This window comes from Phyllobates terribilis, unplaced genomic scaffold, assembly GCF_046119375.1.
Source record: "Phyllobates terribilis strain yellow unplaced genomic scaffold, ASM4611937v1 Scaffold_5__5_contigs__length_657084704, whole genome shotgun sequence".
NCBI lineage: Eukaryota > Metazoa > Chordata > Amphibia > Anura > Dendrobatidae > Phyllobates > Phyllobates terribilis.
In genome coordinates, this window is record NW_027362765.1 from 621,431,875 (window position 1) to 621,448,814 (window position 16,940).

The 16,940-nt window shown below is 38.8% G+C and overlaps 1 protein-coding gene across 5 annotated transcripts in view; it reads left to right on the forward strand.

The window, feature by feature from the left end:
- LOC141273772 (catenin delta-1-like) overlaps window positions 1–16,940 on the forward strand; it is a 124,263-nt gene that overhangs the window by 59,120 nt on the left and 48,203 nt on the right. For all 5 annotated transcript variants that reach the window (XM_073686114.1, XM_073686111.1, XM_073686110.1 and 2 more), the window contains 4 exons: window positions 3,595–3,817; window positions 11,317–11,509; window positions 12,875–12,992; window positions 13,432–13,579. In XM_073686114.1, the coding sequence (XP_073542215.1) occupies window positions 3,595–3,817; window positions 11,317–11,509; window positions 12,875–12,992; window positions 13,432–13,579 (682 nt within the window). The remainder of the gene's footprint in view (window positions 1–3,594; window positions 3,818–11,316; window positions 11,510–12,874; window positions 12,993–13,431; window positions 13,580–16,940) is intronic.

Genomic DNA, 16,940 nt, shown 5'->3' on the forward strand with positions numbered 1-16,940 from the left:
CTACCTATCCCAGCCAACATAGCGCTCCTTTCCCTTCCGAACCCTGCCGTACACCAAAGCAGTGGTTTTCCCCCACATATGGGGTATCGGCGTACTCAGGAGAAATTGTACAACAAATTTTATGGTGCAATTTATCCTGTTACCCTTATGATAATGCAAAATTAGGGATGAAAAACATTTTTTATGGGAAAAATGTGAACATTTTATTTTTACGGCTCAATATTATAAACTTCTGTGAAGCAGCTGGGGGTGCAAGGTGCTCACCACACATCTAGATAAGTTCCCTAAGGGGTATAGTTTCCAAAATGGTGGCACTTGTGGGGGGTTACCACTGTTTAGGCACATTAGGGGCTCCCCAAATGTGACATGGCGTCCGCTAATTATTCAAACTAATTTTACATTCAAAAAGTCAAATGGCGCTCCTTCCCTTTCAAACCCTGCCATGTGCCCAAACAGTAATTTGCCTCCACATATGGGGTATCAGCGTGTTCAGGAGAAATTGCATAACAAATTTCATGGTGCAATTTATCCTATTACCCTTATGATAATGCAAAATTAAGGGATGAAAAACGGTTTTGTGGGAAAAATGTGAAAATTTTATTTTTACAGCTCAATATTATAAGCTTCTGTGAAGCACCTTGGGGTTCAAGGTGCTCACCACACATCTAGATAAGTTCCCTAAGGGGTCTAGTTTCCAAAATGGTGTCACTTGTGGGGGGTTTCCACTGTTTAGGCACATCAGGAGCTCTCCAAACGCAACATAGCGTCTGCTAATTATTCAGACAAATTTTACATTCAAAAAGTCTAATGGCGCTCCTTCCCTTCCGAACCCTGCCGTGCGCCCAAACAGTGGTTTTCCCTCACATATGGGGTATCAGCACGCTCAAGAGAAATTGCACAAAAAAATTTGGGGTCCATTTTTTCATGTTACCCCTGTGAAAATAAAAAAAATTGGGTCTAAAGTAACATTTTTGTGAAAAAAGTTAAATGTTAATTTTTTTCTTCCACATTCCAAAAATTCCTGTGAAGCACCTGAAGGGTTAATAAACTTCTTGAATGTGGTTTTGAGCACCTTGAGGGGTGCAGTTTTTAGAATGGTGTCACTTTTGGGTATTTTCTGTCATAAAGACCCCTTAAAGTGACTTCAAATATGATGTGGTCCCTAAAAAAATGTTTTTGTAAATTTTGTTGGAAAAATGAGAAATCGCTGGTCAACTTTTAACCCTTATAGCTCCCTAACAAAAAAAAAATTTGGTTCCAAAATTGTGCTGATGTAAAGTAGACATGTGGGAAATGTTATTTATTAACTATTTTGTGTGACATATCTCTCTGATTTAGGGGCATGAAAATTCAAAGTTTGAAAATTACTAAATTTTCAAAATTTTCGCCAAATTTCCGATTTTTTCACAAACGCAAGTGATATCGAAGAAATTTTACCACTATCATGAAGTACAATATGTCACGAAAAAACAATCTCAGAATCAGGGGAATCCATTGAAGCGTTCCAGAGTAATTACTTCATAAACTGGCAGTGGTCAGAATTGAAAAAATTGGCCCGGTCACGAAGGCAAAAACAGGCTCTGGCGCGAAGTGGTTAATACAGTTTTTACTACTATGGGAAATTATAATGACCAAGATTTGGTTTTGATTCTTGCATGTCATTAAAAGGTCGATTTTTACCATGTTCTAACTAAAAAGAAATCTATAAGCATGTTAACCCCTTAACGACCGCCGATACGCATAACACATGTGGCTGCTGTGGGCCTTATTCTCTCATTGAGGTTTTAAAACAGCGATCGGGAATAAGGTTAATAGTCCCTCCCTCGGGGTCCAAAAATATATCTGGCGTCTCAGTGGGTAGCTGAGACTCGGAAGAAACACAATCGGGGCCGATTTTCCCGACACCCGATCATGTATGAAATAGTGAGAGTCGGTATAAAAATCATTTCTTTCTCCACTAACCTGTCAGAGGAGAGAGAAACTGTCCCAGAGCCCCCCACAGTATCTGTGACTCCATTCCCACAGCCACCCTCCTCCTTATGAAGCAAAATGGCTTGCGCATGCGCTGTGCACCTACCAAGATCTGCCTTTCTGCACCAGGAAACCGCTAGAATTTTTCCCATTGGTTGCTGACATTTGATCACTGTGATAAACCCCATCACAGTGATCAAAAGCACAATAATTAATAAGCAGGACAGCACTTGTGCCATCCCCCTAGTCAGATTAAGTGTGTTTTTTTTGTTGTATTTTTTAATTTCATAATTTTTATTTTATTCTTTGCCCATGGGGTGGAGGTAGGGCTCGGGGTCAGCTTTTTTTCAAAAGTTAAGATATATTGAATATGATGAGCTAATGTTATGAAATTCTGTGCAGTAATTGACTGTTCAAAATGCTCACTGTGGGGTCACTTGTGGGGGGTTTCTGCGGTTTAGGCACCTTAGGGGACCTGCAAATGCCACATGGTGCCCGCCAAATTTATGCTCAAATTCACATGTTGCTCCTTCCGTTCTGAGCGTTGCCGCTTGTCAAAGTAAAACTTTTTGACTACATGTGGGATATCTCTGAGCTTAAGAAAGTGGCTAGCAAACTGTAGGGTCCACTTTTTGATGTTAGCTCTTACAAAAGTGAAAAAGTTGGGGCTAAAGCAACATTTTAGCGGTAAAATGTAAATTTTTTTTTTTTTCATTAATCTCTGAAGCACCACAAAGGTTAAGAAAAAATACTTACATCAGTTTTAAAGTATTTGAGGGGTGAAAAATGGAATCACTGTTGGAGAGTTTCCAACATATAGGCCCCTCAATATCCATTGAAATCTGAATAGGTCCCTAAAGAATCAAATTTTATGTATTTGTTAAAAAATGGAAATTGCTGCTAAACTTTTAAACCAGTCTAACATCTTAACAAAATTGAAAATGTTTGAAAAATGATGCAGATGTAAAGTAGACATATGGGAAATTTCATTCATTAATTATTTTGTACAGCATGACAAACTGGTTTAAGGATATAGGGATTGAAAATTGCTATTTTATTCAATGTTTTCGACAAATTTGCGTTACTTTCACAAATTAACGAAAGTCATATTGAAATTTTTTTTACAACAATCATGAAGTACAATATATAACAAAAAAAACAGGGCTGTGGAGTCTGTAAGCCAATTCTGACTCCTCGATTTCCCTGACTCCACAGCACGGCCTCACTACTGAGCGTGTACATAAAGTGCAGCACAGATTCATCTCAACTAAAAGCCCAGATCCTTAGATCAGGAATAGAAAAGACATTTATAGGACATTTCATAACTTTCCCAAATTCTTATGAAAACATTTACAGCACATCCTGCATTGTACTACTGTACCCAATTTATTATATATTTTAGGAATCGGTCCATTTTATACCAACTCCACCAAAATGGACAGACTCCAACTCCACAGCCCTGGAAAGAACATTTTCAGAATCACTGGGATATATAGAAGCATTCCAGAGTTACTACCACATAAAGGGACACTGCTCAGATTTCTAAAATTTGGCCTGGTCAGGAAGGTGAATATTGGCTCTGTCACTAAAAGGTTAAATATCTACTACTTATTTTCTCCCCAGGTATGCCGTTTACGAGGAATTCCACCACTTATAAGTCTCTTGGAAGATCCACGGGCTCCTGTAAGACTTGCTGCCTGTGGTGCACTCAAAAATCTTTCTTATGGTCCTGCAAAGGAGAACAAAATGGCAGTGAAAAACTGTGATGGAGTGCCAGCCCTAGCAAGACTATTACGCAGGAGGGGAGAGGGGCGAGAAGGAAGAGAGTTGGCCGAGTGCGTCACTGGTGAGTTGACTAATGGATTCTGTTTTTTTTTTTTTTTTTTTTACTTTTTAATATTTTAGGAATTATGATAATGAAATAATAATAACCGAATCATTAAACACTTGTTCCCTTCTTAGAGAGAAGTGTAATAAATGAGTCCCTTCTCTGGGACCCCACACATTTTTAGAACCAGGCTCCTTGGCCTGCATCACCTCTATTGAGACAAATGCTATGAATGGAGCATGACATGAGGATGGCTGTGCACGTGCAGCTCTCACTTAGCCAAACAAAAGTGAACTGTTTTTGGAAATTACACATCTGCACTGATTATTTTGCTAACAGTAGGTTTCACTCTCCAACATGCACTCTGTGCCTTTATTCTGGAAAATTGCAAATATGGCAGCTTAGCACCCAAGTACATTATGCACAGCTTGTGCTTCTGGAGATACGTGCCTCCTATATTAATTGGGTCCTTTCCGCTACACCATTGCCGTACAAGCGAGCTACACTTTAGGCACACTGTGGGCTCAAAAGGGATTGAGCAATGTGGTTTTTGAAGCACAGGTTTCCTTGATTTCATTTGAACCATGTCGCTTCTCCAGAGCCTTTAGTTACCTGTGATGTGGAAACCCCCCTATTTTTCTTTTGACAGATAATGGACCAAAGTATAGAATTTCTTTTCGCAGGATGAGTTGAATTTTATTGTTATCATTTTGGGATATATAAACATTTTTGTTAATCGTTTTTTTCGGGCTTATTTCCGATTTTATCGTGTTCTCTATGCTGAGCACTTGCCTAAATGTGAACAGAGTCTTCTCTGATTTTTGGGATACAGAATTTAAAAAATTGTTTTCTTCATTTTTCATTAGAAATTCATGTAAAAGGGCTTGTTTTTTTTGCAAACTGATGTTTTTTTAGTTCCCCATCTTGGGGTACATAACATCTATTGATTACTTTTTATTCAGATTTTTCAGACCCTGAACAAATGTTTTTTATTTTTATATACCATTCACTGAGCAGTAAAACTGATGGGAAAAAAAGTAAATTTTAAAAAAAACAACTAAGTGATATTTGTATTTTGGGTCCGTACGATAACAGATTATTAGATTTATGTAGGGTTTTTTATTCTACTTTGCCACTTTTATATACTAAAATCAATATTTTGCAAAATATAATTTATATTTTGCATTGCCTTATTCTGAGAGCTGTAACTCTACTTTTCACCTGAAAGCCATGGAAGGGCTTATTTTTTGGGACACTAGTTGACATTTTCAATGCTTAAGTGTTGTTGTTTTTTTGTTTTTCAACATACGACTTTGATTTACTTTTTTTTTTTTTTGTGCGTGTCTATGATAAAGTGAAAAAAAATATTTTTTATTTTTACCGTTGTCAGGATCGACACAGGGGAAATCACACAATATCCCACCGCTGCTGTCACTCTGTCAGGATTGTCAGAGATTCACGCGGACACGACCCCGATTTCTCACTACGTAGCTATCGGCAAGCGAGCAGAAAGCGTATGGTCTGCAGACCTCCGGATTCCAATGCATGGAATATGTGTATACGCCCCAGTATGGTCACTGCCAGCTTCACAATAGCCCAATTACAATTATTCGTTGCCACCCCCGACCAGATTTCAAATATTATACAGACCTGATCGGACGCCTGCTTTCTGCTAGCGTATATGGCTTCGGAGGAGGAACAATTAAAGAACAAAAGAAGCAGGATTGTTACATTTTTTAGTCCAGAAGGGAGGCAGTGTGTTTGAAAAATATACAAAAGGTTTTACAAAAGGAGACAAAACAATACATGTGCAGTTGCACAAAGTAAAAAGGATTAATAGAAGACTTACTATAAAGACCGCAGAGACGATTCAGCATAGCTGAAGGGGAGGTGCTCAAATTTGACCATTATCAAACGAGACCCCTTGCTTATGGAATGTATACCTCCCTGCAATGAGTACTGACCCATCTTCGGCTGGATCTTTTATGCCGATGGGGGAGACCTGCCCACACACCCCCTGTGATGACATCACGTGAGCTGGGCTCCAGCCTTTATATTTTTATTAAAATCTCTTAACTTCTGTGATAACTTATAACCGGTTGATCGCAGAACGCCGAAAGTGACACCATATTTTCCATTATGAATTTACATTTCTTTAGAGACCACACATGGCATAGCTGCAGTCTGTTATTTTGTACTTTTGCATTACTGCTCACCGGAGGGGCGTACAGCTACGGAAAATTATGCATATTGTTCCTTAGCTGACCCTGCCGCTAAAAATACATGTCCCATTATTATCGGAAGTATAGAACTCTCGATATTCCATATTTTGTGTCGGTGCCGACAAACCTGGCATTTGCTGCTGGGAATGTCTTGGCTTTGGATTTGGGAGGGGGGGGTCTTAAATTTTCTATGGCAACAGTGTTCGAGCAGGATAAATAATTTTTTCCCGTTTTAGTTTGTGCCTAGAAACTACATCTATTATTGACATTTTTTATTTAGTTTTACAATTTTACTTGCCCCCACTATGGGACTTAAATAGTTTTAATTTTGATAATTTCATGCACTGGAATATTTCTGTACTGCAGTGGTTGAGAGCTCAGTTTCACACTGACAGTCTGCAGGGCCTAGCCTTAGGCAAGGATCGGGACCATGATTGCAGAGTTGTGATGGGCTTAAAGTGGGAGCCCTCTCCCTTTAACCATCTAGATGCAACTGTCACAATTTAGCAGCATCTAAGGGTTAAATGATTCCAATCTGTGCAAAAACCGATCATGACCTATGCAGCACAGTGTCAGCTGTACTATACAGTTGACACCTGGATTTTCACCTGTTGGTGGAATGCTATTCAATTGCTTTATTTATTGCGCTGAGGAATACGGCACAGTAATAACTGATTTTAAAAAGGCCTGTTTGCAGTCATTAAGGGGTTAAAACTGATCAATGTGTTTTAATCCGTAACACTTGAAGCATGTTCAGTTTCATCCGTTTTGCCAAACCGACTCTGCTATTATAGCATATAAATATATATTCGACATGGAAGAGAAACCGAAGACGTTGTTTTCACTCTATGAAAAATGGATAAAACCTGAATGGGGCACTAATCAACTGTTGGTGGATAAAAAAATAAAAGTTCTGACAGTTGGTGACCAGTGTGTTTGATGATCAAAGAGCAAAATACATTCCCTTTAAAGAGGACATATCATCAGTTTTTGCATGTAAAACTGGCCACATCGTGGAATACTGGCTGCAAAGTTGAGTGAAGTGTAGTTTTTTATTTTTTTAATTTCTCCTCTGTGTTGTAGAGACGTTGGGTCGTAAACTTTAAGTGATCATTTGTTATAAGCCATCTGGGTGTTACCAGAGATTTGCGTCCGGAGTGTGTGTACATTTTTCACCTGCATGAGGTTGACCAATCATATGCAGGCAGCACCATGTAGGGGAGAGAACACGCCCTCCTCACTGATCTCTGCAGCTCCTGTGTAGAGATACAGCAGAGCTGAGTGTTCTTCACCTAGTTTTGGCTCAATCAGAGAAAAGGTATAATAGAAACAAGTCACCAATTCTGCATTTATCACCCACTCCTGGTTTTGGCTCCCACTCCTGAGAAAAAATACTGATAGTGCGTCCGAATACTGATAGTGGTTCCATGGCCTTTCAAACATTTCCAGATCTCCTCACAGTGCTGTCAGCTCTGACCCTCTCCCCACATGGACTGCCACCTCTTTGCGTTAGACCCTGCTTATGGCAGACCCTGTGTGTGTGTGTGTGAATCGAATAGGTCTCAAGCACTGCAGTTCAGAAATAGTTTTAATCTTGATGACTGATCCCATGCACTGCAATAATTCAAGTCCCCTGGTTTGGACGAAGTAAAATTGCTAAAAAAAAAAACTAGTAGTAATAATTGGTATAGTTTGTCAATCAGGATGTGGCGATCTCACATTATTTATCCTGTACCATAAGAAACCTAAATAAACATGCCAAAAATGTAGCTTTTCTTTTTTTAGTATACTGACATTGTAAAAATATAAAGCCATCAAAAAGTCGTGTATTAAAAGAAAAATGCTATATCTGAAAACGTCAAAAGATTCTGCAGAAAACAAGCCCACATTCGGCTGTTAGCAGAAAAAATAATGAAAACATGACAGCTCTCAGAATGTGATGCAAAAATAAAATATAGTTTTAGTGCGCAAAAGTAGCAAATCATATAAAAAAAATAAAAATAAAAAAAAAACTGTAGTCTGATATCATTAATTGTAAAGACCTAAAGATCAAAGAGCTTTTACCACACGGTGAACGGTATGTTAAAAAAAAAAAAAAGCCCTTATATATCTGTTAACCAAAAATTTAAAAAGTTTATAGTTAATTCTTGTATTGACTTTTGAGAGGTGGAATAAAAAATTAAAATATCATTTTAAGTTCACCTTATTCTGTTCACTTGGGTCATCCCCCAAAAATCGTGATTTAGACGATCCCCCGACAAAAACATTCACTATAATGAAACAGATGACGTTACTTTGGACTCTGGTCTCTTTCTCAGTTTCTTATATTTTGGGGTTTTTTTAGGCTGCTTCTAGCTTCTTAATTTCTATTTTGGCCATGCCTGAGTGGGCAGATCTGCAGTACCCGGCCGTAGCCACTATAATTTTGACAGAGCTAATGTGTTCACGCAGCATCTGCGAACCTCCGGCTGGCGCTGAGAACTGCTGATCGTTGGGGGTGTCACAGTGCCACCGACCAGATATTGATGAGGCCTTAAATAACCCACACAAAAAAAAAATTGTTCTAGTAGTAACTAGGGTTGAGCGAGTATGTTCTGTTCAGAGTATGCTCGGGCCGAGCTCCGAGTATTTACAGCTGTTCGGTGTTATGTTTGAATCGCTCCCGTGTGCATGATTTGCAACTGTTTGGCAGCTTTATTACATGTGAGGAATGGGTAAGAAATGGACATTCCTCCCATGTAATAAAACTGTCAAACAGTCGCAAATCATGCACATGGGAGCGATTCAAGCATATCACCGAGCAGCTGTAAATACTCTGTGTGCTCGGCCCGAGCGTACTCGGCGAAAGGGTTAATAGAACATACTCGCTCAACACTACTAGTAACCAGCCTTAATGAAAAAAATATTATATACCTCAAAATGCTATCCTTTAAAAGCTTCAACTCATCCAGCAAATAATAAACCCACACTAACGTCTGATAAATAGGGCATTTCCACATAACTGATAGTCCAAAGGCTCTGGCAAAATGACACCACTACCACACCCACCCCCTCAAATAAAATCCAGGGAAATCTGCGCTCCCAAATACAAGTGACCCACTACCTGCTGAATCACACAGTGTGCCTAAACCACATTTACCATCCACTTTTGATATCACTGTAGCAAGGAGAACCTAGTTAACAATTCACAGGGTGCGATTCTCATGAAACACCAAGTTGAGCACTACAATTTATTGGGCACTAAGCTGGCAGATTAGTAATTTTCCCTTTAAAACACCAATTTGTGCTTATTTGTGGAAAACACCTTTTGGGGTCAAAATAGTCAGTCATTACACCCGTAGATGAATTAATCGATGGGTTTAGTTTCCAAAAGGATGGTCAATTGTTGTGGTGGTGGGGTAGTATTTTGTCACCTCAGGCACTTAAGCAGCCAAGCAGCCTCGTATCCTCAATCTATTCCAGACAAATATGTGCTCAAAAAGTCACATAGCGCTTTCTCCTGAAAGTCCTGCAACGTGCCCAAACATATAGGGTATGTCATAGAAAATATTAAAAATCTCTCTCCCTCCAAACCCCTCTTCCCCCCCCCCCTCCCCTATACTATTTGCAAAGGAGAAGAGCTAGCAATATAAAAAAGCTGCTTCTATGCACAGTGCACACAAGAAGTGACAAACTCAATTATCCAGGCTAATTACCATATGAAATGGAGCTCCTGCTAAAGGAGACCTGTGAATAGACACCATTGAACATAAGGGTCGGAGACTGAAGGAGTTGTGTATTTGATTAAGTGGTAACGAGTATGCCACTTGAGAGAGCCTTTGAACCCTTAACGAGATGTTTTACTATCTATCTCACTCCTTACAGTAGCCAAGACATTCCCAGCTGCTCATTAGGCGGATGCTTAGGCACCAAAATGAAATGTGGAATATCGGAAGTTCTAGAATTCCGATTGTGATGGGACACACATTTTCAGCGGTGGGGCTAACAATGGAATAGTACGCATATTTTTCCGTATCTGTGAGCCTACCGGTGAGCTGTAACGCAAGAGGGCAAACGTAACGGACAGCAGTCATCTCATGTTTGGTCTCTCATATGGCATCACTTGCTAACTTCTGCGATTATCGAGCGAGGAGATATCACCAAAATTAGAGATTTAATAAAATCATGAAGGGCGGAGACCTGCCCACGTGAGGTCACCACAGGGGAGTGTGTGGGCAGGGCCCCCCTTTGGCATAAAAGATCAAGCCGAATATTGATCTATACTCATGACAAGGAGATACATATTTGTGTAAGCAGGGGTCACGTTCCATAAACTGTCCATTGCAGTGCTCCCCTTCAGCTAAACTGCATCGACTCTTCTGTTAATCCCTTTTATTTTGTGTAACTGTATATACTGTATTGTTTTGTCCCCGTTTGTAAAATCTTTTGTATATTTTTTTCATAAACACTGCCTTTCTTTGGATTAAATATAAAATTTAATAGTTCTGTTTCTTTTGCTCTGTAATCCTTCCTCCCCCAAAGCCACACGCTACCTATAAGGTGTCCACTCAGGCCTGTATTTAAAACTGATTGGTGATGGCAGCAAATAATCTTTCTTTGATTAGCTTAAAGCTAGCAGTTATCGTACGAGGGTGTATACATATATTACATGTGTTGGAAGGAGGTGTGTATGCCATGCACTCCATTGTTATCTTTCCAATAACTAATAAGTGCGAACAGTCTGTGGTCCCTTCGGTTGATCGTCGGCCAATCGTGCAATTGTCCGAACGATAGGGGGCAGCAGAGCGCTGTTCGCTTGGTTGATCACAGTGGGTGGTCTCTGTGAGTAATCTGGATCGTGTGGAATCCCTGACAGGGTATAACCCCTTTCTGAAGAAATTGCTTAATAAATTGTTCCATTTTCTCCTATTGGTCTCTCAACGTTTCTTGAAAACTAAATGGGGCTGTAAAAGAAAAAGCAAAGATACATTTCCTTGAAAAAAATAACACTGCTGCTAAACTTTAACCTTTCTAATATCCTAACAAAATAAGACTTTAATGATGCTGACATTAGAGTAGAACATATGGTAACTGTTTCATTACTATTTTGTGTGGGCTGACTATCTAGTTTAAGGGTATAAACATTCAAAGTTTGAGAATTGCTTAATTTTGTCTATATTTGTCATATTTCAGGTTTGTTTTCCCACTTTTCATTTATTAAAAAAAAAAAAAAAAAAAAATCAACCTAAATTCACTATTAACAGAGTCTCCATTTTTGATGAAGATTGCTGACTTTTTATGGTTTTTATTAATTAGGTACTCTCTGGAATTTATCCTCCTTGGACTCAATAAAGATGGAGCTTGTTGATCAAGCCCTTTACACTCTGACTCAGGAAATCCTCGTTCCTTATTCTGGTTGGCACAGGGATGGTGAAGTGAATGTTGAAGAGGGGAAGTCTCGACACATTGAGTGGGAGCCCGCATTGGTTAATACAACAGGATGTTTGCGGTAATTATTCCAGTTTTTTTTCTTTGGTGATGTTCTCTGGCAATGGACTTTTTCTAAATATTAATTCGTGTAGTTGCGTTGAAGCATTAAAGGATCCTCAGTGTGTAGTGTGCAGTCACATAAAGTGTAGCTTAAGACCAAACACCCCCTTCAAGTTACCTAACCTAAGGCACACCATCCGTGGTAGGATAGATGGCCTGAGACACCATGACTCCATTGGATGGAAAGGTGAAAACTCTGAAGGTGGTGCTCTTGAGCCACCCTAAAAGCTTATTAGTGGTATGGCAACGCAGGACCAATAATGGCTGATGTGGAATTTGTAAGGAGCATTGGGGGCATAGGAGGGGGAACTTGGGTAGGACTGCAGTGGTTGGGGAGCCTCCAAGAGGGTTTTTTCCTGTCGGAGGAGATTGATTGTCAAATCTGGTCACTTGGTCTTCCATCAGCAGCCATTGTATGGACAGAAGTGCTCTTCTGTCTGTGAGGAAAGCTGCAGTACCAAGGGTCTTGTAACATCTTATGGGTGGATGGCACAGGGTTTAAAATACATGAAAAATAAGTAAAATATATATAAAAAAAAATTAAAATAAATCAAATGTGTAAAAAAAAAAAAAAAAAAAAAAAAAAAAAAAAGGTAAATCGCTATCTAAAAAATAATGCTGGGAAAGGGGAACACATTTTAAAGGTAATCTGTCAGCTGTTTTTTGCTCTGCAATCTGAGAACCCCATGAGGCTCAACACTGAATTCAACAATGTCATTTATTAGGATGTGTGCTTTTGAATACTTAAACTGAAGGTTTTATCACTAGGAGTTTATCATTCCCTGGTCTAATGTGCACAGGCCTGCTAGTCTGACTCTGCCTCCTCTTGTGATATGCAGCTAACTGTCAAGGGACTCTGTCACAACTGCTGCACCCAGTAATCTTAGTGATACATCGTTGGATTCAGGGTCTCTTTACCTACATCAGGCTGCTCTCAGGTGAGGAAGCAAATATCTTCTGACAGATTCCCAATAAAATTGTTTTTGAGGTCATTAGAAAAAATGAAATATAGACCCTCATTTTGTTTTATACTTTCCGCTGATATCTGCAACAACAAAAAAGAATATAAAAATGACTTCAAAAATTTAACCTCGTGTATCGTGGGGAAAAAAAGAAACAAAAATTTTAATATCCAAACAAGGTGTTTTTTTTTTGTTTTTTTTTATAGCAGTTAAAAGCGCATGCACATTAAAACCTGAAAATGTGTCATGAATGGGGGGAAACGGCCTAGTCATTAACTGGTAAAAAAAAAAAAAAAAAAGTGTGTAATTTGTCAAAAAATTTGTCTTGCATTGTATAAACAAATGACATTTTCCCCCCTCAGGAATATCTCTTCTGAGCGCTCTGAAGCACGCAGGAAAATGAGGGAGTGTGAGGGGCTTGTGGACTCTGTTGTCCACATATTGCGTTCAGAGGTTGGCCATGGGCAAGCTGACAGCAAGGTATTCATTGATTTCACATACCTGTAAACTTACCTGTTGCATTACTGGTCTTAATCAGGGAAACAGAGGAAAAAGCAAGTTGACAGTTGGCAAACCATTGTCACAGCAGTAGTAGTTTATAGCTTTCTGAAAATTTAGGTTAAGAAGCTGTCTTAAATGTGAGACAGTTAATTGGAAGTTGTCTGTGTTGTTCATTTGTAGTACGTCCATGGGCCAAGTCTGAGAGGTGCTAACATTTGGTCCTTCATTGTTCTTGGGTTTTCGATAAGTGTGGAGTGAGCAGAGCCGTTGTAAATGGCCATTACTGGATGTTTTCTCAGGCATTTATGCCATACCGATTGTCGTTGAACAACTTCTGTTCTTCAATTGTTTTGTCCCATTTTATTATTTATTGTGCTGTTTATTTTTATTTTCTTAATTTTTTTATTTGCTTCTCTAGCTTGTGGAGAATGTTGTGTGCCTCCTTAGGAATCTTTCTTATCACATCCATCGTGAGATACCACAGGCTGATAAGTATCAAGAAAACCCTCAGACTGTGAACACTGAACCACAGAATCCTAGTTGCTTTGGTGTACGTCGCGGTAAAGGTAATAATTGCATTCTGATTTCACACATAATTAGGTGTCATACAGTTGTCACCTACCTGCAGCTAAGAGCAGTGAGCTACCTCTGATCGCTGCTGTTTACCACTTAAAAGCTACTGTTCGAGATTGTCAATCTCTGGCACTGGTATCTGAATGATTCAATCCTGCACAGAGGTTTGCAGCTGTGTATTGTTTTTACTATAGCAGTCATAGTGCCAATGGAATGGGTTACCATTACAGCTGAGGGCCTATTAAAGGACCCCTTCATTGCTGTCTTGTTACTGTGGCTGGGCTTCATAAGAGAACATGAATCCACCACTGATCCCAGTGCCCGTGGCATTTTAATGTGCTTTGTTGTGGAGCAGTACTGCATGGCTGTCAGCTGCATAGTGGCTGAAGGTAGCAGGGTACTGCAAATCTGACGGAGTTCAGCTCGGCAAATGATCACATCCAGCCACTGCCAACACCAGGAGCAGTTGATCAGCAGAGGTCCTAGGTGTCGCACCCCCACCAATCTAATAATGTTCTATTCTAACGTTTTCTCAATCAGTATTAACGTACCAGACAACCACTTTAAAAGATCAATCTTTCAAACTATGAAATTATTTGCCCATACAGTAGGTGTTGTGAAGAATAATCAAAATGCCAGCATTAATGTTTTTTAGGTATTCGCCTCCCCCCAAAACAACCATACAGCTATCATTCGTATGTACTCAGAAATGTTACCACTAAAAATTACAGCTTGCCTCACAAAACAAAAGCAAGTCTTCATACGGCTCAATCAATGGAGAATTGGGTGTCTCAATAAAATGTGATACTAACCATTTTTTATTTTTCATTTACAAAGTTTTATATTTTTTTTAAAAGCCGTACAATTGTTTACATTTGTAATCCGCATATTATATTTTATATATTTAGTTTTATTTATTTAAAGTAAATTTGAAATGGTGTCATTCAAAGCGAAAATTGGTGCCGCTAAAATAAAAGTTATCACAAAAAAAGTATGGCTCTTAGAAAAAGGTGTAAAAAAAAAAACAAAAACAAAGAAGCATAGAAAAAAGTTGTCTGGTCAAAAAGAGTTTAATTCCTTTACTGCCATGCGACTTAATAGTACTTGCCTGTGTATGGAGCAGACTAAGAAGCTGAGCCCTCTCCATACCTACAGCAGCGAACGGCACTCTGATCGCTGCTGTCTAACCATAAAAAAATGCTTCTGTCAATCACAAACAGCAGCATTTAAACAATTAGCACCACTTCCCATTGTTCCCCCTCCCCCCTGTGACACGATCATAGGGGGCCAATGTGATGTTATAACGAGGCGGGAGCTGCGAGAGGCCCGCATGGCTTCCATCTTTGGCCTTCTGTGACCTGGTTTCATAGGAGAAAGTAATTTTGTCTATATACTGAAATACTCTTGAACCTGCGATCATTTGTTCTAAATATTGCAATAAAAGTCCCTGTAAGGGGACTCAAAAGTAAATTAATACATTTAAAAAAAATAATAATAATAATAATTTGAGTGAATCCCTCTTTTCGCTATTAAAAAAATATATTTTTTTTGTATTGTCAAGTCCAATCAATGAAAGTATAAAAATTAATCACCCCCATCTGTAAATGTTTTTAGTATGAATAAAAAAATAAAAATGCCAAAATTGTGGTGTTTTTTTTGTTGCCACAGCTCCTCAAAAAAACTGCGGCAAAGTATCCATAAAAACATCTGCTTGCCGCACATAATATAAGCTGCCACACAGCTCCATCAAGAGGAAAATAAGTTACGAGTCTTAAATATTAGCACCAGCTTTTTTTTCTTTTTTTTTATACAAAATTCCAAACATTTTCAACCACTTGAATGACTTTTTTATTTTTTTTTTACAAGTTTGGTATTGCCATAATAGTTCTGACAGATTCTTGTTCCCTGGTGATTTTTACAGCACAAAGACCACTGTAAAAATAATGGTGGAACCACCATTTTTTCTCACAATTTAATTACACTTATAATGTACTAGAAAATGGGGAAAACATTTTTTATGGTTAAATGAATGGTGTTATTCAAAACTGAAACTCATTCCACAAAAAGCCAACCCCTGTATTGCTATGTTAGCAGAAAAATAAAAAAAAGTTATAGCTGTTGTGAAAAGAGGAGAAAAATAAACAAAGCACAAAAACGAAAAGTAGCCCAGGAGTGAAGGTGTCTTCAAAAAATAAGAGTATACTGCTTTAACTGACACCCCACTGTCCCGTTTCCTCACTGATCTGTGTACATTTTGTTCCTTTTTAGAGGGAAAGTAGAAAAAGAAAAAAGTTTAAATCTAAAAATCGGATTTGAAAATGAAAAGCATTACAGGAGAAAAGACAAGCGATAGCACAAGTCATCATTTTTCATTAACAAAGAACCCACAATGCTCTTGACACATGTTAATGCGAGCCTTGTATTTCCTAAATATTTATCTGCTCCTTACAAAGAAGGCACAGCCTAGGAGGCACTAATCCTTCTGATGTCACTTCTTGCATTATCCCTTTCCAGCCTTCCCTTATGAAAAAACATAAGTAGCCCTAATATGCCTTCTCTACCCCCCAACACCCCACTGAATTCTTTGACTCATCTGCTAATTCCTGCTGTTAGACCCTGCATATTTGTTGTTGCTTTCTGGTTTTACCAACTGGACTAAAGCTAGAATTTGTATCTGTAATGACATATGGAGAACACTAATTCTATCTAACATTAAGATTGTACATATATTTTCTTTGTATTTCCTGACTTTCACCTGAACCCTTAACCATTTATGACATATAATTTTGGCGTCGGTTGCTGTGATGTATATGAAGCAATGGACTCAAAAGCTGAGCCCGCTTCATAGGTAGCAGATGCCGACTTTTATATAACTTGTATCTGCGTGTAACAGCAGCGGCCGGAGTCAGCTCTGATTGCTGCTTTTACTATTTAGACACAGCTGTTAATCACTGACACAAGTATTTAAATGGAGCAATTGCTGGAGCTCTCGCACACTGTCACCCATTGGCCCACCTGTGCAATCTCGTAGAGCCGGTGGATTACCGTGCCTGTCCTCTTGGTCCTCCTGTGAAGCTCCTTTTAGCCCTGCACTATCAGCTCTTCTAGTTTCACCTTGTGCATTTCTACATTTTGTTTCCCTCCAGTTGCCCCACACCCCTCTCTATGCTTTTATAACACCAGAAATAATTTGTTCCCTCAATCAAAACATATTTGGAGACTGAATTTGGAAGTTTTTCCAAAGTAAATGATCAATTTAGGAGTCAAAAAGTGACGGTTAGGTGTTTTTCCTTAATAAGAGTATCATAATTTGTACTGTTGATTGATAAAGAAAAAAAAATAGTATAATTACTA